The 22,078-nt window shown below is 42.4% G+C and overlaps 4 protein-coding genes across 7 annotated transcripts in view; 3 read left to right on the top strand and 1 right to left on the bottom strand.

Annotated features, from left to right (window-relative positions):
• Nucleotides 1-6,720, bottom strand: CFAP210 (cilia and flagella associated protein 210). Its single transcript, XM_077785032.1, has 9 exons — nt 6,665-6,720; nt 5,407-5,615; nt 4,984-5,157; nt 4,693-4,889; nt 3,627-3,783; nt 2,497-2,636; nt 1,469-1,661; nt 990-1,154; nt 1-486 (listed from the first exon to the last, which is right to left on the bottom strand). The coding sequence occupies exons 1-9, from the start codon at nt 6,693-6,695 to the stop codon at nt 277-279; spliced, it is 1,476 nt and encodes a 491-aa protein (XP_077641158.1). The 5' UTR covers nt 6,696-6,720; the 3' UTR covers nt 1-276.
• Nucleotides 6,406-11,632, top strand: PHOSPHO2 (phosphatase, orphan 2). Its single transcript, XM_021534780.2, has 2 exons — nt 6,406-6,517; nt 7,221-11,632. The coding sequence occupies exon 2, from the start codon at nt 7,223-7,225 to the stop codon at nt 7,946-7,948; it is 726 nt and encodes a 241-aa protein (XP_021390455.1). The 5' UTR covers nt 6,406-6,517; nt 7,221-7,222; the 3' UTR covers nt 7,949-11,632.
• Nucleotides 6,407-22,078, top strand: part of SSB (small RNA binding exonuclease protection factor La) — a 21,559-nt gene continuing 5,887 nt past the window's right edge. Inside the window, exons 1-2 of one of the 3 annotated variants that reach the window (XM_021534777.3) lie at nt 19,274-19,350; nt 20,220-20,243. The gene's annotated coding sequence lies outside the window, so the exon portion shown is untranslated. Of the gene's footprint in view, nt 6,518-19,267; nt 19,351-20,219; nt 20,244-22,078 lie in introns of those variants that run through there. The other 2 variants (XM_021534776.2, XM_021534775.2) reach the window with 2 other exon arrangements.
• KLHL23 (kelch like family member 23) lies at nt 12,584-18,332 on the top strand. 2 transcript variants are annotated; one of them, XM_021534773.3, is made up of 3 exons: nt 12,584-13,830; nt 15,412-15,564; nt 16,069-18,332. In XM_021534773.3, the coding sequence occupies exons 1-3, from the start codon at nt 12,618-12,620 to the stop codon at nt 16,377-16,379; spliced, it is 1,677 nt and encodes a 558-aa protein (XP_021390448.1). In that variant the 5' UTR covers nt 12,584-12,617; the 3' UTR covers nt 16,380-18,332. The 2 variants fall into 2 exon arrangements, with proteins under 2 accessions (XP_021390448.1, XP_021390449.1); XM_021534774.2 differs by having other exon boundaries at nt 16,125-16,245.

The raw sequence follows: 22,078 nt of genomic DNA on the forward strand, positions 1-22,078 counted from the left end.
TTTGAGTATAACTGGTTATATGGCAATCTTTTATTTTTTCAAGTGGAAGTCCAGATTCATGGTATATATTTGATATAAATAATTTACAGTTGAACACTGCCTGTATGGTTGAAAAGCATATTTATGTAACTTGAAAATGCCTCTGCCTTTCCTTGGTGGACAGTTTAAACATTATTTTATGTTTTTGTTTTTTGAGCAGCAATACAGCTACAGTAAGGTAACTGGGCCCCAACATAGAATTATATATTTGGAAAGTAGTACTTATTTCTTCTTCTCTCAGAAAAATGGCCCACATCCAAGTCTTCTTCCTTCTTCCCATGCTTTGAGAAGAGGATAAAGATGATGTGTCTTCTTGGATTCTGTTTCAATTATTTCCCTTGCATATTTCTGAAACTCTTGCTCTTTAGAAAGTGCAATAGCCTCTCTCTGAGCACTGTAGTCCAATTCTGCTTGCTTTTCCTGCTCTTTTCTTGCCTGCTTTTCAGCCTGATGAAGAAAAAGGAATAACAAAACTTAGTATTTTCTTCTCAACATCACCATCCTGTAAAGCTGAGAGAGGATAAAAGCTTACAGGTCTATGGCATCCTTAGCTGACACATGGCACTTAGCATCCCTCTCCACTTCTGTCCCCTGCCTTATTTCCCCAGAAAGGGTACATTAAATAGCTGAGTGAACATCAGCATTAGCTGCTGCTCTCTGGTGACCTGCCCAGAAGATACAAGAGCACAGCAGTGCATGGTTGAAAAAATGTCTTAATGGCACAGGACAGGATGTGATCTGTCCTTGCAAACCAGCCTTGACAATGTTCTGAGAATGCTGGTCTCCAACACCAGCATATGCTGAACACATATGATTAAAAACAACCCATGAAACAATAAAATCCAAACAAAACAGCAAACTTCCTCTCTTTCTCTCAGCAGGAGCTAGTGTACTGGTTTAGCTGCAACCTTCTTTCTGAAGGGATTGACAGGGTACAGCTTTCTATTTACCATTTGCTGGAGCTGAATTTTCTGTACTTCTCTGTTTGCCTCATGCCGTCCATGTTTTTTGTTGTTTTCCATTTCCAGGTGGATGCGGGCTTTTTCCATTAACACATCCCGTTCTTTTTCAGCCTCTTCTTTCTCCTGTCTCTCCTTTTCCTCTTTCAACTTCATCTGTAGTTTACAAAGCACACAAAAGTTAACCAAGGAGCTGGCCTGCTAAGCTGGAAGTTGGATCTCTCTGCAGAAGCAGCCCTGAATCAGTGCCCCAATGAGCTCGGTCGCTGTGGCTGGCCAGTGTCCAAGCCCAGGGTTTCAGCAGCCCTGGCAGAGGTGCACCCAACACAGAAGGGAGAAAGGGAGAGGGGACTCCAGGAAAGGCATCAGCAGACTTGCTGAAGCCTGCTGCTGATGGCACCAGAGTCGCTGCCTGTGGTCTGGGCCAGGCTCCTCTGCTGGAGTAAGCAGAAGTAGCCCAAGTTTCTTACCACAGTGGCTCTGTGTTCAGCAATAGATTCAATGGCAGCCTTTCGTTTTGCTTCTCTCTCTTTGCGTTTTTTTTCTTCTTCAGCTTCTATTCTTGCCACATCTCTAGCCAGTCGATGATCTTCCTTCTTTAGTGCCTCACCCATTTGTTCCGCTAATCGACTACTGATTTTGTCCTGTTGTTCCTGTACTTGTCTGCAGAAGAACATGAGCTTCCATAATATACGAGAGCAACACTCCTGGGTCTGCCTGAAGCTACCAAACTCAGCAATTCTGCCTCTAGAGTTCTCTCCTCTTGACCACACAGACTGGCCCACCCACCTAACTCATGATCTCCTTCTGTTCCTCCTGTTTGGTTTATTTTTATATTAACTGATTTAGCAAATAAATGTTCCCAGTGTTCTTGTAGTACTAGTTTCTGCAGCAATAATGAGCTGGATCACTCGGTAACAATTCCAGTGAGCATCTTGCCATCAGGAGGGGAATGTTGGAAGTATTGTCCAGAAGCAGGAAGGGAAGAAAACTCTTAGATTGACTCAGTGGTATCATCATCTAGTACCTGCAATGTTAAACTGATAAAATATTTTCCCCTTTGTAAGAACACAATGTGGTTAATTAATGTATGTGCCTTGTTGAGAAGTCATATCATTTTTCTTGAGCTGACTCAGAGAAATATAGGTTATACTCAATATTTTCATCAAGGATCTTAATTGTCTTTAATTGTTGAGGAGGTGGAGATCTGGTAGGCCATATGGAAAATCTCTCTTCAAAATACACTGGTGCAAAGCTTTGCACTTTCATAAGCCTCTGTACTTTGAAAGGTGGAGAGATTGCTCCCTCACACTTAGTAAGGAGCCTGTGAAAAGAATTCCTTTTTCTCCTGAATTCCCTGCTCTCCCTCTCAGTAGAATTTTGAATAATGTTTTAGAATAACTGTAAATTGTGTTATATCATTAGTCTAAATGATCTGAAAACAACTACAGTATCATTTTTAGATTATTCACAATTTATACCCTAGCATTGTACCTACCTACGCATTTCAGCTTCTTTCTTTTTTCTCATCTGAGCAATAATTTCCTTTGCTTTAAAATGAGCTTTGATCCGATCATCTTCTTCCATTCGGTTTTGTTCCTCTATTGCTTTGATTATTTTCTGGTCATTTACATACTCCTGTATGGGCAAAATGGTCCTGATGTAACAGATGATGTTTAGAATATCTGGACCTGGGGTAGCAGCTTACAGGAATCACTCCCTGTTCCCCCTCCTCAAGTTTCTTTTAAAAACATAAGAGAAAAAAGGGATCCTCAGGAAAGGAGAGAGAAGACAGAAAAGGGATACTTCCACTTACTTCTGCCTCTCTATTCAAACATGCATCAAGAGGAGACAGTAGATGTGAGGGTGGGGAAAAGGAATTGAGCATCAAACAGCTGCTTCTCTGGTGCATTGCACAAATTGCTGTGTGATGCAGAGAGCATTGTCCCATACTCCCACACACAAACAGGCGAGGGGGATGGTCCAACCACCACCCACACGCAGATCATTCTGCTCCTGACCCCACCTCATCCAAAACTACCCCGTCTAAGAGCTTCATCCAAAACACAGTAGGAAAACACAGGGTTTTTATGTAAAAAAACAACTGTCTTTTGCATTCTGGCCAGAACTGCTCTGAGGCACTTCTTGTTTGTACCTTAGTAGGATGCCTTTAAAGATGAAATGAGGTGGCAGCAAGTCTTGACTAAATTCCTAAACCTCTCCAATCATAAATATCTAGTCAAAAACATACATTCAGTCACTATTCCCTCTTTCGAACAAAGAAAAATGGGCTTAAAACACCAGGAATGTGAAACTTAAATCCAGTTCTCAAGTCAAGGAGATATTCCTTGATGTTTTCAGTCAAATCTTTAACCAGAGACCAGTCAAAGGATTAAATGCCAACATCCTGTCAGACAACAGAAAGGAGGGGCCTCCAAGAGGTCTTTCTCAAAAGCACAGAGAAAACAGATGGCCTGCAATTGGCAGGGTAGGCATTTGATACCAGGCTACTAAAACTGTCAGCAAAGACCCTGTTACCCACAATCCTGTTTATTTGTGGGCCAAGTCCAACCATCACAGCCAAGGTGAAAATAGGCATTTTGAACTGTCTGCTTTCCTGCTACTTACATGATACAGCTTCCGGCGTTCAAGTTTTTCCTCGTGTTCCTTTTCTTTTTTTCTCTGAATTTCTAGTTGGTACAGTTGAATTGATCTCTGTAGTTCTTCCTCTTCTCTTTTTTTTTCCTGTTTGGCCAGATCTGCCTGATGCTCATGCTCCTTTATTCTGAATCAGAAAAAGGTGAATAAATTGTCTAGGAACTACATGAAGTAATGAACTGCATAACCATAGGTACCTTGCATTGAAGAATGTGATACTTTGAGTTGAAGGTAGGTAGAATATCAGAGGTGAATGACAGCATGATTGTTTGTAATGGTAACCCTGGTCAGAAATGATCTGCGTGGTATGCTCACAGTTTGCAGTCTTGTGGTGTTAAATTTTAGTTGGATGACTCATTAGCACCACTGCATTGGTAATGCTCTGGCCTATATCTGCAGCATTCTTGGAGAACAAGATTTCCCCAATATGACCCACCATACCTGTGTTTCTTCTGGGCATGCAGGCAGCAGCTCAAACTGGTAATGTTCTATACTAAGTTCTGTAAGAATCTATGTTTTGCACCTGGAATATGTAAGACCAGATTTGAACCCTTCCTCTGCCTTGGGAAGTTTGATTCTTTCTATCAGACCATTAGGGCCAGTCCTATAAATACCACTGGGGACCCCTCCATAAGATTTATGGAAAATCTGAGAGAAGGAATAGAAGTGGCAGTAATGCCTTCTCTTGTTGTGCAGTCTGGAAGCTCATTATGGGTAAATGGAAAATCTAATTTAACCTTTTCCTTGTCTGGAACAAAAACTGAGTAAAGTACACTTAAATTTCATTAACAACATTTTAACAGTGATTTGACTAAAACCTGCTGATGCTTCCCAGAGGCAATTTTGCATACAAACTGTTAGCAACTAAAAACGCATATAGCTTTTCCCTTTTGGGCAAGATCTTCTGTGATCTGCTTTTAAAAGTATGGCATTTGTGAGACAAATTATTAGCAAGTTCTGTAAAAATCTCATGGAGTGTATTTTGAGAAGAGTTTAAATAAATAATGAAGTAGGGTTGCTTTTAATTACTACTTACTGTTGTAACTGATCTTTGCATAGTGCCTGTTGATTCATATAATGCTGATGTGCTTTTTCTTGCTCGCTAATAATGTATTCTTTAAATTGACGTTGCTCTTCTTCATAGTCCCTCTTTTTGTTATCAGCTAATCTTGACTTAAGAAATTCAACTTGAGCATCTCTTTCTTTTAGGACCTTAGTAAGTAGAAGTGCACTCTGCAAGAGAACATTTAAAGTCATTTTCATATTCAGAAGTATTTAGAGACATTCAGTACAATTCCAATGTAAAAAATATAAGCTGTCAACAAACATGGAACTGTCTCATTCTGTCATCCTGATTAGATAGGTAGGTTTTTGCACGGTCAATAGCCTCCTTCCGTTTTGCTGCTTGGAACTTTGCTTCTTCCAAATCAATTAACTTTCTTTCTTCCTCTTCCTTTTCTTCACGTAGTTTTTTGGCTTGAAGTTTCTGTTGTATCAGGTTCTATAGTGCAGACAAAATTAGAAATCACACTTAAATTTTGGATTGGTTTTTTACTTTGCATTTCAGCTTTAAGTAAAAAATAAATGTTTATGTTAGATGTTAAATGTATCTAAATGGCATTTAGCTGAAATAACTATTCAAAAGAAAATGTTGAACAAAGGAAGTATAGCTAGAAATGTTACAATTCTATATATCTTTTGTATATTTGTATATACAAAAGCAGCTACCCTTGTTTTCAAATGTACTTACCAGGGCCGCACTGCGCGGGTCTTCGCCAGCAGCTTTGGACTCCAAGTGCACTTCATCCTGTTCTTTCTTCTCATCGATGTGTGCTGCTTCTCTAGTGCTGCCCTGAATCCTTTCCCATTCTGCTTTTGGCAATATAATGACCTGATGAAGATCTGCTTCATTTGGAAGGAAATACTCATCTAGAACATCCCTTTCTTTCCAATGATGTGCTGTGGAGAGGGAAGATAAAATACAAGGGTTACTTGATACCAGAAAATCCAATAATCAAACATGCATCAGGATTTGAATGCTGGAATGGTAACAATACTAGGTTATTCTTAGCATTACTTAGTCCCTCATCCCCGAACCCCAGAGCTAAGACAGGGTATCTGTATCTGTAGCCTACCTATGACCAGTGCATGTACTTGGATGGGCACTGACTGACTGGGCTGTTTGTGTGTATGTGTGGGTTTGGCTTGTAGTAACACACTTCCCAGGCAGTACTTGGGCATGCTTCTTAGAACAGCAGGGGGCAGAGACCTCCCTAAATGAAGAGGAGAATATTGGTAAAGCCATTCTGCTGGCTGGATGAGGCAGCAGTTTGGACACAGACTGTGCCTTACTACCATGTCCTGCACATACTCATCATATTTACTGAAATAGTTCTGCTGTAGAACAGTTTCTGATTTGTTAGCAAGACTAGGATTTCTTTGTTGCATTACGCTCACATACATATGTGCAGGCATAAATGCAGCTTTTCTAGTTGATGTCTAGGTTTTGTAAAATGCACTTTCAAGTGTCACCACCATTTTTGAAGGAAGTGGCACTCTGTACAGAGTGGTATTCTGCAGAAATTGTGTGATTTGCAGCAGACTGACAGGCCACGTCTGAAAGGTAAGGAGGCTTTCTATTAGAGTGACACCGGTGTCAAAGTCGGCTCTCCAGATGCCGTTGCTGACCGGTTTCCCGACAGGGGTCAAACCCGATCCTCTCCCTCTGTCCTAGGTGAAGACAGCCTCCGCAGAAGTAAAGGCGCCCTGATGCGGCCGTGCCCTGCAGGCAGGACTCTGGCAAGCCCCTCGTTCTTCCCCAGCTGCTGTCCCTGGAGGTTCGGGGGCCTGCGCTGCGTCAGGTCAGTTCTCTCCGCTCGGCTCCAAGGGACAGACAGCCCCTCCTGCGGTCTGCAGCTGGGGGAGCCTTGGGGAGAGTCAGGCTGAGCACCCGCAGCCTCCCGGAGCCCTCCCGCGGGTCCCGCTGCCCGCGGCGCAGCCGCACTCACGGGCGCCGCGCCGCCGCCGCCCCGCCGCCATCTTGGCGGGCCGCGCGCCGTTGCCGGGCGCCCGGCGGCCGCGGTCACGTGAGGGCGCGGCGGGCCGGGCTCCCGGGGCGCTGCGACCGCGCGCGGCCGCGTGGAGCGCGCGGGCTCCGTCCGCTCGAACGACGGTGGGCGTGTCCTTCCGAAACACCGCCACGAGAATCCCGGTTTGCTGGCGCTGGCAAGTGCTGATGGAGAAATTGGTATCTGCTCAAACTGATGGTGTGTGAATATGGAACATTGGTGCTGCGTTAGGAAGTATTAGTAAGCATGAGTTAGATACTGTCACGGTTACTATTTATAACAGAAGTTGGACACTGAAGTTTGGCATTTACAAATTGCATTTTTAGCTACAGCACAACTTTCCCATCTTGGTAATGGCCATAAATGGTTTATTTTGTTCCAGTATTTTCCTCCAGAATTTTTCTCTTCTGAGCACAAGGTCAGGGTAAGAATATAGTACTTCTGCTTATATAAATAATTTTCTTATTTGTTTGTTTTGGAAACTGTTTTCTCACAGCTATGAAATTTCTGTTGGTTTTTGATTTTGACCATACAATCATAGATGAAAATAGTGACACCTGGATTGTGAAATGTGCTCCTGAAAGAAAACTTCCTAATGAATTAAGAAACTCTTACCAACCAGGACATTGGACAGAATATATGGGCAGAGTCTTTGTCTACTTGGGAGATAATGGTGTCAAAGAAGAAGAGATGAAAAGAACTATGACAACAATCCCTTTCACTGCAGGAATGATAGATCTTCTGGGATTTATTGGCGAGAACAAAGAGTTGTTTGATTGTATAATTGTTTCAGATTCTAATACAGTATTTATTGACTGGATTTTGAAAGCTGCTGACTTCCATAAAGTGTTTGATGAAGTGTTTACAAACCCTGCCACATTCAGCAGTACTGGCTATCTTACTGTACAGCATTTCCATGCTCACCATTGTGCAAAGTGCCCTAAAAACCTTTGCAAAAGGAAAGTTTTAAAAGAATTTCTAGATAAACAGTTGGAGCGAGGAGTGAGTTATACACAGATTATATATATAGGTGATGGTGGGAATGACTTATGTCCAGTAATGTTTTTGAAGAAGAATGATATTGCTATGCCCAGGCAGGGATATACCTTGGAGAAAAGGATTTCTCAACTGGCCCAAAGTCTCAGTCCTGTACAGTGTTCTGTTCTGGTTTGGTCATCTGCAATTGACATTATGTCTTACCTGAAACTGCTTATAAAGGAATGATTCAAATGATAAAAGGCAACTGATGCAGTTACATCTTAACTTACTGGGAGAGAAAAACTGCATGTGTATAAAAGCTCAAAATTGTAAAATTGGGCTATTATCTGAAATTATGAGGGTTTTAACCACAACATAAAACTGTTTATGTTCAATCCTGGTGATAATGGGAAAGCTCAGTAAAAAGGCCTTCTAACACAGTACAGATTCCTACATAAGTGGAGAAGGAATGTTGGGACAGGACTTGTCATTAGTTTCTGGCTACTCCCTCCCCTCCAACCCTTTACAAGTATATAACTGATACATACTTGCAATCCCACACACTTAGGGGAAGGAGTAGGATTCCTGTTCAAAAGAATTAAATCCTTTACTTAGGAAACATTAGCTGCCAGGAGCATGGTTCTAGAGCTGTTGGCCTTTATACTTCTTTGATCTGATGGCAAATTATTTGCTTGTAATCTTATTTAATCTGAAGATGCATTTATATTTTCAATCTACTAATTATTTCACCGAACAAAATTACTTCTTAATATTTTGTATTATCTTGTATTGTAAAGACAATAAAAGTTGCTGTCACTGAAAAATGCAACACAACTAATTTGTGTCATGTATTCTGCTGGCCTGTATTTCATCAGGCCTGGAGAGAATAGACACAAGTGTAGGTGTAAGCCTTTAGCTGGTCATACTGTTTCTCTTCTGGAAAGCTGCAAGGATGTTGCTTTTTTGTTTAAAAGAAAAGTCTCACTCCCATTCTGACTACTGCCCCGACAGCATGCTGCTGCCACCCTGTAGAGAGCTGACAGTGGTTTGATCTTCCATGCTGGCAGCTCTGATTCAGCCAGATGCTTTTTTTCCTCCTTGGTTTCTGCTGCAGTGCACAGGCTCACAGAATTGTACATACATATACACGCATACACTGATTTTACCTATTCATTCTCATTTATATCTACAGCACAATCTCTTACAGTCTGGAAGGAAGTATCTATGTCCATTTTAACTTTTAAACAGATGGTTCTAAGTAGTTCTGAAGAATTGTGACCATGCAGTCTTTCCACTGGCAGTGAGGTGAGCCCCAAGTGTTGGACTGTCCATATAAAGGTATTAAAAGCAAGTCTCATTAAAGTTAAATAATGTGTTTTCATGCCAAATGTTTTTATTCTTATATCTCAGAAAAGGTTCAAAATGCTGATGCAATCTGCTGTTAAACTGAGGTCATATTTAGCTTAAGTGCTTTAATAACTGAGAGATTAGGCCAAATTTCACAATACCTCAGTTGCAGATGTCTGAGGAGTAGCTCAGCAGCCTGCAGTTGCCATATCTGTCTTCCTTTGTTTTCTGTGCAAGGTTATTCTTATTTTCTTATTGACATTTCGTACTATCACTGTCTTCTTTTTCCTTAATTGAAGATTTTTGAGTGGTCTTGCCTGTTTTCAGGCTGCTGGTTTACACAAATTTCCCTTGTGCACTTCTTTCCTTGCCTCACCTATTTTACTGTATTGTAAAAAGTTGCTTTGAACAGTCTGTTGCCTGAGATGTCCAAAGCAACATACTTCAGTTCTCAGGAGCCTGGCTTTAGTGATGGATATTTGGTAGGTGTCTGAGATGTTCATATTTGGGATCTTAGCCTAATGTTTTACTCAAAGGCATAAAGACATTGAAGGACTGGTGGGTCTCAGGCTGTGGCAGGTTTAAGTTGTCTGGTTTACAGGTCATACAGAAGAATGGTAATGGCTGTTGCATAGGGCAATTTCATATATTACTTTGAGTTTGAAGTTGTTGCCATCATTTGACCCCAGATGGCAGCTAAGTAGAGCAGCTTGTCCACTCCAATCCCCCACTGAGTGGGGAGGAGAATTGGTGAAAAAATTAAATCCTATGAGTTTAGATAAGAACAATTTAATAATTGAAACAAAATAAAATATAGTAGTACTAAGTTACTATAATTGTAATGAAAAGGAGAGAGAAAGGAATGAAGTGCAGGAGAAACAAGTGATGTAGAATACATTGCTCAGCACCCGCTGCTGGATGCCCAGCCCACGCCCGAGCAGTGCTGGGCCAGTTTCTGTACTGAGTGTGCCCTCCCATGCTCTGGGATATCCCTTTGGCCTGTCCGGCTCAGCTGTCCTGGCCATGCTCCCCCAGCTCCTTGTGCAGCTTCTCACTGACAGAGCATGGGAAACTGAAAAGTCCTTGACTATGGGTAAGCACCACTTAGCAACAACCAAAACAACAGTGTGTGGTCAACATGATTCTCTTAGTAAATCCAAAACAGCACTAACCAGCCACTTAAAAGGAAATGAACTCTATTCCAGCCAAAACCAGGACAGTTGTATGTTTCCTTAATTCTAGATGTGCTTCTGAATGTTCCAGATTCTGTGCTGGTCTCTTCTGTGTTTTTCAGAACTTATGGAATAGCTTGCTTTCAGTTTGTTCACAGATCTTGGTTACTGCTTGCTTAAAAACAAACAGTAAATAGTATATCAGTGATCACTCCGCTTTTTCTTCCACTTACACTATCTATCGTTGTCTTAGCCTTAAGGGTCTGACCTTGTAATTTGCTGTGAGAATAAAATAGTGGTGAGAAATTGTTCTTCATGCTCACAAAAGGGTTTTTCTGTGGTTTTGCTTAAAGTGCTGAAGCAGAAGTTGAGAGTAGATTAAGGAGAGTACTTGAAATATTAGCAGTTATGTTCTAATCACTTCAGGTAGGGGGTAGAGCTGATATTTGCCAAACAAAGTGCATGTTGGAGACAGAAGAAATTTTTCAATTCCAGTAGGCAGACCATTAAGCTATTAATCAGGTCTTGTTTGGGTTTTTTTTCCCCACTTAATAAAAGTGAGGACTTTATTGAAACACTACAATTACCAAAATTTTCCACGTTTGGTTACAATGGAGGGGAGATGAGTATCTCCAAAGAGTGAAGCTGGTTGAAGCTGGTAGCCCAACCAAAAGAAAGGAAAAAGCTCCTTAAAGGGGGATGTTCAGTACTAAATGTTGCTGACCTCCTGATTTGCTCTCTGGGAGAGAAATGAATTAGGTAAAAATGTTTTGGAAAAAAAAATGCATAATGAAAGTGATATATGTATGGGAAATGTTTTCTGTGGTAGCAGGTGTGCTGTCATATGCCACAGCTATGCAAGTACTTAGCCTTAGTTTTGTGTGCTAGTGCAATAGCCAAGACTTGAAAGAAGTTCCTGCTTGTCCACAGGAAGCTGATGAAGTGGAAAATGCAACCAAAACAAAGCTGTTGGCATGGGGATGTATAAAGACTTAAGGCTGCACAAGAGAATTTTCTGGATAAAGAAATGGGAGTCATGTAGCTGAGGGACAGGCCCATGTCAGACAGCAGAGCTGTTGTGATTCCTGGGTTACAGTAGAAAACTCCAATTCTCTGGGTTAACAATGCATCCAGAGGGGTTGAAAAAAATGAAGGCATAGATGTGTATAGGTGTGGGGAAATTTTAGTTTTGTTGGGGTTTTTTTGTCTGTTTGGATATTTTTATTTTTGTCTCATGTTACTGTGTAAAGGCCAAGGGACAGTTTGAATCCTGGTGAAGGGTTAGCATGAGAGGAAGGATGGTAGAGGGTTTAGACCACATACACTTTCCTGTTTGGATTTCCTTAGTTCATACTTCTGCTGGGCTTTGTGGCAGAAATACCACCAGTAAATAAAAGAAAAATACAATGCTTTTTCATCTGTGTTGTATGGGAAATATCAAACTTTCTCCTTTTGGGTATTGCTGGCATTTAGCGAATGATAATATTCACCTCCTTTTGGCTGAAGAAATTACTGGCAGTTCTTTCAATCTAGGAAAGCTTTGGCAGGGCAGGGAGAGCTTGGCTGCTGGATGCAAAGAATCCAAGCCGTGCTGCTGATGAAGGAGGGCCCACAGCTGCTTGAACCCAGAGGATGCTGTGTTTCAAATAAAGAAAATGTGTGCTAGCAGAAAAAAAATTGACTTCTTCAATTGTGAATCACATTTTCAAGAGTTTTAAAAGCCAATATAGCCTTCTTCCTGGAAAATTTACTTATAGTTGAAATCTACTTGTGGGCATCTTTTGTTACTGTCCTTTGCACCCTGCCAGATTCAGGAGTTTGGGGAGAGCTGTGGCTTCTCCTTTCGACTCCTGCTCTCCATTTATGGGGGAGCCCTTGGAGCTTGCTGCCCTTCCCAGTATCGCTCCTCCAAGCGCCCCGGGAGCGCGGGGCGGCCCTGCGAGAAGCGGCTTCAGGTCGCTGACAGCGGCGGCCGAGGCCCCTCGCTTTGTTGTGCGGCTGAGTGACACCGAGCGGGTGACGCTCCCAGGCTTCTGCTCCTGTCCCTAAGGCGGCCGGGCCTTCTGTCACCACCGCAGGCAGCCTTTAAGCCCTGTCCCGGGTGGGGAGCGCTTCGGGCCGGACCTTTCGGAGGCGAGCGGGCGCGGGGGCCGGGCCGGGCGCCGGGGCCCGCCGGCCTGGCGGAGGGGTGCGCGGGGGGGCGGCCGGGGCACCGAAATTGGAGCTGTGGCTGCGGCCCCGCTGCTCCCTCCGGCAGCGGCTCTTCCAAACACGGTCAGGGGCCGCCGCGGGCTCGGCGCCCCCGTACGCGCCGTGCCGGGCGGATCCGCAGCCGGAGCGCGGCCGGGCTGCGCGGAGCGGCGCGGACAAAGCGGCGGGAGCCGCGGGGCGCGGCGATGGCCGCGGCCGGGCAGGAGGAGTACGCGTACCTCTACAAGGACTCCGCGCACCCCGCCGGCTTCTTGGAGGCGTTCCGGGACTTCTACCTGCACGGGCTGTTCACCGACATCACCCTGCAGTGCGCTTCGGGGGTCATCTTCCACTGCCACAGAGCTGCCCTGGCAGCCTGCAGCAGTTATTTTAAAGCCATGTTCACAACCGATATGAAAGAAAAATCCAAAAACCAGATCAGCCTTCCCGAGCTCAGCCATGCAGTACTGGAAGCTCTCGTGAATTACGCATACACATCACAGATCCAGATAACAAAGAGGAATGTTCAAAGCCTACTCCAGGCTGCAGACCTGCTCCAGTTCGTGTCAGTAAAGAAAGCCTGTGAGCAGTTTCTGGTAAGACACTTAGATACTGACAACTGCATTGGGATGCACTCCTTTGCTGAATATCATGATTGCTCGGAGCTGGAGAAAGAGTCCAGAAGGATACTGTTATGGCAGTTTGAAGAAGTATGGAAGCAGGAAGAGTTTCTGGACATTGGCAAGGAGAAGCTCTCTTATATTCTCTCCAGGGAGAATCTCAATGTTCAGAAAGAAGAGGCAGCCATTGAAGCTGTCATTAAGTGGGTGGCACACAACGTGGAAGGAAGAATTGAAGACATCTGTGAAGTGCTGAGCTGCATCAAATTAGACTTAGATATTGTGTATTTGAGGTCAGCTTTAAGCCTGCAAAAAAAATGCCGACTCAATGACAGTAAGATAAGGTCACTCATATATAATGCCCTGAACCTCAATCCCAAAGGTCTTTCCAGAAGATCCACAGCAGCCATGTATGTAATTGGAGGCTATTATTGGCATCCCTTATCTGAAGTTCACGTTTGGGATCCTTTAACCGACGCATGGGTCCAGGGAACAGAGATGCCAGATCACACCAGAGAGAGCTATGGGGTGACTAGTTTGGGACCAGACATATATGTGACAGGAGGTTACAGAACAGAGAGTATTGAAGCTCTTGACACCGTGTGGATATATAACAGCGAGAGAGATGAATGGACAGAAGGCAGCCCCATGCTCGATGCCAGGTATTACCACTGCGCTGTTTCCTTGAGTGGCTGCATTTATGCATTGGGAGGGTACCGAAAGGGAGCTCCAGTCCAAGAAGCTGAGTTTTATGATCCTTTAATACAGAAATGGCTTCCCATTGCAAACATGATCAAAGGTAGGTAAACTTTTGTATGGTGTTTGCCTTCAGTGTAAATTCTTTTGTATTTGTCATTTTTAAGTGCCATGGAAACATTTCGGATTTGATCCAAATTCTAGAGAAGTCCATGGGAAGCTCCTGTTAATGTTAGTGGGCTTTGGCTCAGGTCTTCACTAGCCAAATGACCATAACCATTCAAATGCTATGCTGGGCTGTGCCATAGAACAGCAGGTAGAAAAGTAAGTGGTATTCTCAGTTTAATTTTGCCTTTTTTCATTAGTAAATTTTCTGTTTAAAATAGAAATAAATGAGAAAACTACCCATAAGAGGTAGTTTGGATGGATAAGAGTCCATTCAGTACACAATCAAAGAGCAAGCTCCAATAAAGGGACTGTATTATTTTTATATATGATTTTCCATGCAGTCATTTATAAAGGTGTCATAATTTAAAACTTCTTGCATGGAGTTCCCTCCTATTTCTGTGTATCATCTGTCCAAGATCCTTCATTTAATCTCTAGTGTCAGAATAATGAAAAGCACTAATACCTGTTTCTAGCAGCCAAAGTAGTGATCTGCTAAAAATGTATGAATCACAACCTAACCAAAGGGTATTGACTCTGAGATGAGCTCAGTTGGTCAGAGCCTGGTGCTAAATAATGCCCAGGTCGTAGGTTTTATCTCTGTATTTGCCATTCACTTAAGAGTTGGAATTGATGATCTTTTTGGGTCCATTCCAATTCAGACTATTCTGTGATTATTTTGTAACAATACTACAGTTATACAGTGTATCATACATCTTTATAAATGAATGCAAATATTTATAGTTAGTTATAAAAATTTGCTGTAAGTTAATGCAACATAATATTTTTCTATGTACAAGAGAATTTTTGGATGTATACGTAAAAGAAAAAAGCAGGCTTTTACAACTTTCTCCATTGTTTGTATGTTTTCTCAGACATTGCTACTACTTTTTATTTCCTTCAAAAGTAGAAATGCTATGCTAATCCTATGGGTTACATATTCTACGCAGTTGTTTTACCCACTTTTCATGAGTATGAAACTACTTAGGTGCTCAGATCCTCCCATTGCTTTATTTCATTTTGTTGTCCTAGAGACAGAATTAAAATGGCTCCATTCTGTCTGGGTCCTTGTTTATACAGTAGCCTAATTAGAAATATTATGAGAATGACTGAAAGTATCAGAAAAGATACCCCAAGACACTGAACAGCCTCAACTCCCATTGTCTTTGCTCTTGCCATCTAAGTGATTTTTAACAACTCTAACTTAGTGAAACAGTGAAACTAATTGCCTATTCCAAAATCAATGAGACAATGTAACTTTACTTACTGCCTAAAATTCTGTAAACTATTGGGTGGATGTATTATGTGCAATATACATTGGTTACTGCAGTTTTATTTAGTCATTCTTGACTTATGCTGGTCTCTTGATAAATCTATTTTGTTAACATTCAGTTAAATACACGCAAGCATATAATGTTAATAAATATTAATAAATCATTTGAAATGGAGTTATGGATGGAAGAGACCATGGTTATTGCGTGCAGTCTGAATGCATGTTTGACTTTCACACTGTGAACAGGAGTTGGAAATGCCACTGCCTGTGTCCTGCATGAAGTCATCTATGTCGCTGGAGGTCACTATGGGTACAGGGGAAGCTGCACCTACGATAAAATCCAGAGATACCATTCAGGTAGCAATGAGTGGAGTATAGTCACCACAAGTCCACATCCAGGTAAATAATTTCTCTAATGAACATAGAGCTTGATTTAATTACTTGTACTGGGAGTCCTTAAGCCCAGTTAGGGATTTTTGGCATATTCCTAATAAAAAAATAAATGCCTGTAGGGCAGCAAGGGCTGTTTCCAAACTCTGAAAATGAAAAGAAAGACCTTCTTCAAGCATCTGTTCTATAGAAATCACTATATAAATACTGAATTAAGGACTTTCCACATTCCATTAAATAATATCACTTTCTGTAAAATCTATTCATTGACATTTGGCAAAAATTATTTATATTAATTTAAAATGGGTTTTCTCTATGTTTTACATCTGGTAACAGTAAGTTTTTAAAGGAATTTTCACTGAGTACTGGTGCTGTAGTGTAACAGAAAATCCTGAGGTGTCTTCTAAGTTCAATGAGGATATTCTGCTCAGTGGTGCCTAATGTTTGTCATGTACTTGCAGTTTAAGTTAATGTTATTGTGCTGAGTTGTACCATATTCCTTTCTTTCTGAAGAATATGGATTGTGTTCAATTACATTACAAAACAAGATCTATTTTGTGGGTGGACAGACCACGATCACTGACTGCTATGACCCAGAGCAAAATGAGTGGAAGCAGATGGCTCACATGATGGAGAGAAGGATGGAGTGTGGCACGGTGGTTATGAACGGATGCATCTATGTAACAGGAGGATATTCCTATTCAAAAGGAACATACCTGCAGAGCATTGAGAAATATGACCCTGAACTGAACAAATGGGAAGCAGTAGGTAATCTTCCCAGTGCTATGCGGTCACATGGCTGTGTCTGTGTGTATAATGTATAAGCATTTCATTTACATCTTGCTGTTACAGAAAGCAGCAGATGCACTATTCAAAACAGTACTGATTACCTCATGAGGGGTTGTCTAATACAATCACTTAGTGCACGTTGTTAATAACTAGATATAATTTGTTCTCACTTGAAACAACTCAGAAGCATAAATGTGGTAACAAGATTTCCATATATTTTTCAGTCCAATCATTCTTTGTCATGGAAGTTCTCAAACTGCTCTCTTATAATACTTTGTACAGCAACATAGGAACTACTGTGAAAAATGGATTTGTTTTTGTTAATCACTGGATGAAACTATGACTTGGTGCTAAGATGAGAAAAGCCAAACAAAATACAGTTCTAAGGACTACTGACCTTAAGATGAAATTTTTGTATTCTGAAGGTAGCTGTAGAAATGGATCATTGACACAAGCTATGTGTATGGTATATGCAGAGCAATATCACTGGGATAACTAGGTTATCAGATTCAGAAATGGGCATTTACAGGATGCCTCTACCTTCAAGTGCCAGAGCAAAGAAGAGCTTAGGCTAGGAATGAGGGAAGAAATGTTGGTAGTAGCCCCAGAGCACAGGCAAAAAGCATGCTCTAGTTTTCCAGAAGGAGAAGTAAAAGGGCATTTCTCTCTGCCATTCTCACACTCTCTTTGACATTGCCAACGACAAATTAAAAAATACTCTGCAAGGCTTTGCAATGGGATCTTTGGCTGATGCACAGGTATTTGTAGTTTGGGTGTTTTCGTGGGGGGAGGGCTGTTCAGAGAAAAGCCTTAATGTGTTGACTCTTTTTTAATATCAATTCAAGATGTGTGCCTGTGTGGAATGGAAGGAGGAAATGAGAGAGACTGGAAAATTAACATCTGCCTGAGCTTCAAACTTCTCTATTTTGTTTACTACCATTTTATCTTTCTTAAACTGTATCTTGAGCGAAGGTAACAACTTAAGAAACTTGTCAAAGTGTGTTATGCATGAAGAAAAACATGATCTATGGGATTGATTTATTTATTATTTCTCTCAAAACTTAATATGAGATTTTCAAATTATGTGTAGAAAGTGGATTTTTGTAAAGTGATTTACAGACAAACAGATCACACTCTGTGGCTTGACAGTGGTGATCCAAATGAAGAAGGCTCTTTTAGCACTGATCCCCTAGTCCAGTTTATAAAATGAATGCAGAAACAGCTGTTGGACATTGCTGTGAGAGGCGAGGACAACACAGGGCTGCCATAGGGTGTGGTGGGAATTTCCAACACCAGCACTGCTATCTAAAAAGAAATGTAGGTTTTATTGGATTTCTCACAGGACTTTTCCAAGCAGTAAGCTCTGAGTTTATAATATTTCTTTTGCTTGATCATAAGCATGTTTAGCTTTTTCTAAAAATTCTTTCACATTTTTATGCTGTTTCTGACTTTCATTTGACTGCTGGTAGCAGGTGGCACTCAGCTCTGGCTTTGATGTGAAGTTCTGTGGTGTATATGTACAGTTATTTTTCTGATATTTTCATATGTTGCCCCACTATGTCAGAAGCTTGTGTTCAGTGTTTTGCTTTGTTACCCATCTCACTGAGAACTATTTAGGGATCCGATGTAACTTGTTTAAAGGCTCTAAAGAGGGGTGGAGAATTGAACTGCAAGGCTCTATAAAATGTGTGGGCCAAGCAGATGAGCAAGAGATAAAATGAATTTGTTTTTCCTGGAAATCTCCACAGATGACAGTTGTTCAAGTGTGAGTGGAGATTGAAAGGATAACATCAAGAGAATGTGAAGGTGATCTTTGTATTGAATGAAACCACATTGAACTCAACATGTTTATGTAATTTTTCAGTGCAAATTATGTACCTGTGAAGCTTCATGTTTGTTGAAAACAGCTGCTTGTGGCTGGCCTTGAGGTTCATTCTGGCCTGTATCCTGTCACCAACAATCATGAGTCAGTGAAAGGATCTAACAAGGTGAGGACAACAAAACCAAACCTCTCCGTGTCCCCTTGCCAACTGCTTGCAAACTAGGTGCTTGATGTTGGTGCAAGACAGTGCTGTTCCAGGGCTGGAGCACAGGCACAGGAAGCTGGACTCTGCTTTGTGCCCCTGGGCAACCTGCAGGCAAGCAAATGCTGCTTTTTGGCCCCACTGTTAAGTGCAAAGTGGAAAAAAAGGCTTTACTTCTCCCCTGTCAGGAAAGTGGCATAAATAAAAATCAGAGAAATTACTGCTTAGTACTTCAGTTGAATCCTATTTTCTCAGAGATTTTCAATGCATTTGAATAAATGGAGAGAAGAATAAGTTCAGACTAATGATTAAATTTCAATTGGTGCTATTTTTCACAATAACCTACCATGCCCTTTAAAATTAACTTATGTAGCACATCTCAAAGTGTGTTGCAATCAGGTCTTGGGCACAGGCAGGAAAATTAACGCAGCAAGAGCAATAGGATTCTGACCTCTGGTCAGCAGCCTACAAGGAATCTCTTAGCCATCTGTGTAATATGTTTTTAAAAATGGTTGACTGTAAACACTGAATTATTGTGCTATTGGACCTGTACTATGGTTGTCTCTTTTTTACTGTTTCACCTATAAACAAGAAAATTAAGTAACGTGGAAATCAAATCAATTGTAGAGTCAATACTATTGCTTTTTACTTCTGTGATTCCCGTGTTTGTAGCATATAGATGTCCACAGTACATCTGCAGTGTTAAGTGAATGTTTGCAATAATAAATGTGACTCTACCGGCACTGTACAAACTGAAGTTGTTATTTTCGTTCCCAGTGCACGAAGCCCTCGGCAGGAAGGGCGAGCGGGATCCCGGATCCCGCGCGGGGCGGGGCCGCGCCCTGGCCCCTCCCCTCCCCTCCCCGGAAGTGGCGCGCACGTGAGGGGCGGCGGGCCGCGGGGGCTGCTGGGCCGCGGGGGCTGCTGGGCCGCGCGGCGCGGGCTCGCGGTCTCTGGGGCGCGGCGCGGGCCGAGCGCGCAGGTTCGTACGGAGCCGCTCCCGGGGCCGCCGCCGCTCGGGCGCGCCCCGCCGGCTCCGGCCCTGCCGGGGAGCGCGGGCAGGGCTGGCGGCGGGGCCGGGAGGGAGGCAGGGAGGGCTCCCGGAGCAGGCAGCACGTGCCGAGCGTGCCCCGGCGGAGGCGCGGAGCGGGCCCGGCCGTGCCGCCGCCGCGATCGCTCCCGCCGGAGCGCTTCCCGCGGGCTCGGTGCGCGCCGCGGGGCTCGGGCGCGGCCGGGGAGCGGCGCCGCTCCCGCCGCGGGGAGCCGGGCCCGGCCCGAGGGCAGCGCCGGCCGGCAGTGTCCGCCGGGCGGGAGGCTGCCCGACCAGCGGCGTGTGCCGCTGCAGGCTTGCGAAGTGTCAACAGCCAACTAATGGTCTCTCGGCACAGCTCAGGGCCGACGTTTCAATTACTTAAAGAATAATAATAATTTTTTTCTTACATTGCACTGACTATACTCAAAAAAAATCTGTTAAAGTTAACGTCTGTGAAAATGTGTGGCTGTAATTAAACCTTACCCTTAAATAAAAACCAGGCTCAAACCTCTTATACAGAGGTTCCTGAAGGAGGCATAATATGAATAAGAGATCCACGTTACCTTATCGGGGAAGCCTTTCACTCTATTACAGTAATAATAGAACAATCAGCCTGCAACTAAACTTTGTTTAGAGCTTGAAATTAAATGTCTGGTAAGAGGAAAATCTACGTGAGCGTTCTTTTGGGATGATCTAACTATTACAATGTAGGATCTACTTGTTCTAGTAATGGGTTGACTGTAATTGTGTATCATTTAAACCTAATGACTACTTGCTTTATTTTAACTTGTTTTTTGTTTCATGTGGTACTGATACAGAGTTTCAGCGTATGGAAGGAACAAGTCAGTATAGTTTATTAAGAAACCCCTTAAAATCTTTTGTAGAATTTTGCATGCAGTTCTAACTGCGATTGCTGTTCATTTGTGCTTTTTATCAGTCTTCACTGCTGCACAGCAACTGAAAACCATTGATCTGGAAGCTGTGCCAAATGACTGAGCTAAAGAGTCTGAAGTGAGCATGTGCAAAGGCTAGAATTTCTCTTAAATTAGAAGGCTGCTTCTGCTTTTGTTCTAAATAGGTTAGAGCTCAATCACTGAACTTAATTCCATGCATGGCAAGTTTGAGTCTTTCTTAGTCTTCCCTATTAAGACTACTAAGTTTGTTGCAGCTGAAAGGATGCTTTTTAGAAAAACTTTTCCATGTGTAAGACTTATGCTAAAGAACTTGTCTAAAGTCTTATCCTGGATCATGCTTTTTGATATTAACCTTGACAACACTCCTAAGGAAGTAGACTTTGTTTTTTTCTCTTCTTAACAGTGAAGCTGAGCCTTATGTGGAAATTGAGTTTTTGGTTTTGAGTATTTTGGTACCTGGGCTGAGGCAGATTTGGGACAGCAGTCAGAGACTGCTCTATAGGCTGCTGTTAAATTAGATCAAATTGGGTATAATGTAAAACAGAACACTGATTTCTCTCGCAAGTAGGGTGTGAAGACAGTACCAGCACCTGAATGGTGGTGAAGCATTAGTCTCCTGTAGTCAGGGTGGCTGGCTCATGTGGGACATCTCTGAAGTAACTGCAACTCTCAGCTTGGGTGCTCTGGCCTGAGTTTTGTAAAATGCTTTTTGGATAAATGGATCACGCTCGGCATAGCTGGCAACTAAAGCTTGCTGAAATCATGCTTTGAAGAGTGTTACACTGTTAGGTACAGGTGCAAGCACAGCACCTTTCAAGACTGCAAGTGCTGAAGAATTACAAGTAAGTTTGAAGGATTGAATGTGGCTTTGAGATCAGGAAGAGGAGGAAATGGGAATACTGTAGACTGCAGTAGGCTGAACAGTTATTGGGGAATTAAACTACTAAAATAAGAAGATGAGGCTGCCAGTGGGGCATTCTGATGAAGAACATAATTTCCTGTTACAAGGGCACCTGGGAGAGTTTTCCCTGCTTCTGTGCTGCCAGTCATCTAGATGCTCTGAAAGATGTTACTGCCCTGCAAGTAGCACAAGGTGTATAATCAAATCTCCCAGTAAGGCATTCAAGACATGAGTGCAAAATCTTTGCCAGCAGCCTTTGTGATCACAGATCTATGAACTGGGGTAACACAACAAAGAAACCTCTTTATCTTCTGTAGCTGGATTTAAAAAATGTGTTAGTGCTCCAAGGGAGAAATCTCTGCTTCATAGTTCAAAACCGAATTCAAACTAATTTCTGACAGCTTCATAAGGCTACATTTTTTTTCTCAAGGATTAATCTTCACACTCTATCCTTAAGAGCTACTAGATAGAAAATGTTTGATCCCAGTTAATGTTCTGGCCAGTAGCTGCTTTCGTAGTGACTGTATCTGATGTATGGGGATTATACACTTGCTGCCAGTTAAGTAAAGTTACTTCCAAGTTAAAATGTCTTATGGTATAAAGATACTTGATTCAGTATTCAAGCAGAACTGCAGTGAAGACACATTTGTAAAGGAGAGAACGAGTCATCTTCAGGATATGTCAGTAAATGCAAATATTTTCATTCCATCCTCCAGTAAGTTCTCTAAACTTTCCAAAGATTAAACAGGAGACAGAAACTTCAGAAACATTTTCTCACTATATCTATGTAGGAATTGAACATTTTTGTTATTGATTGTTTTGCCTAGTGATGAGAGGTTCGATTTGACTTAAAAAAACAAAT

Source organism: Lonchura striata, chromosome 8 (assembly GCF_046129695.1).
Source record: "Lonchura striata isolate bLonStr1 chromosome 8, bLonStr1.mat, whole genome shotgun sequence".
NCBI lineage: Eukaryota > Metazoa > Chordata > Aves > Passeriformes > Estrildidae > Lonchura > Lonchura striata.

Coding starts and splice junctions, on each gene's coding strand:
- CFAP210 (XM_077785032.1), bottom strand. CDS start 6,695: ATGGCGGCGGGGCGGCGGCGGCGCGGCGCCC. Junction 4,890..4,983: donor ACAGAATGAGACAGTTCCAT/GTTTGTTGACAG, acceptor GTTCTCTTGCAG/AGTGCACTTCTACTTACTAA. Junction 2,637..3,626: donor AACGCCGGAAGCTGTATCAT/GTAAGTAGCAGG, acceptor TTGCCCATACAG/GAGTATGTAAATGACCAGAA.
- PHOSPHO2 (XM_021534780.2), top strand. CDS start 7,223: ATGAAATTTCTGTTGGTTTTTGATTTTGACCATACAATCATAGATGAA.
- KLHL23 (XM_021534773.3), top strand. CDS start 12,618: ATGGCCGCGGCCGGGCAGGAGGAGTACGCGTACCTCTACAAGGACTCC. Junction 13,831..15,411: donor CATTGCAAACATGATCAAAG/GTAGGTAAACTT, acceptor CACTGTGAACAG/GAGTTGGAAATGCCACTGCC. Junction 15,565..16,068: donor CACCACAAGTCCACATCCAG/GTAAATAATTTC, acceptor TTCTTTCTGAAG/AATATGGATTGTGTTCAATT.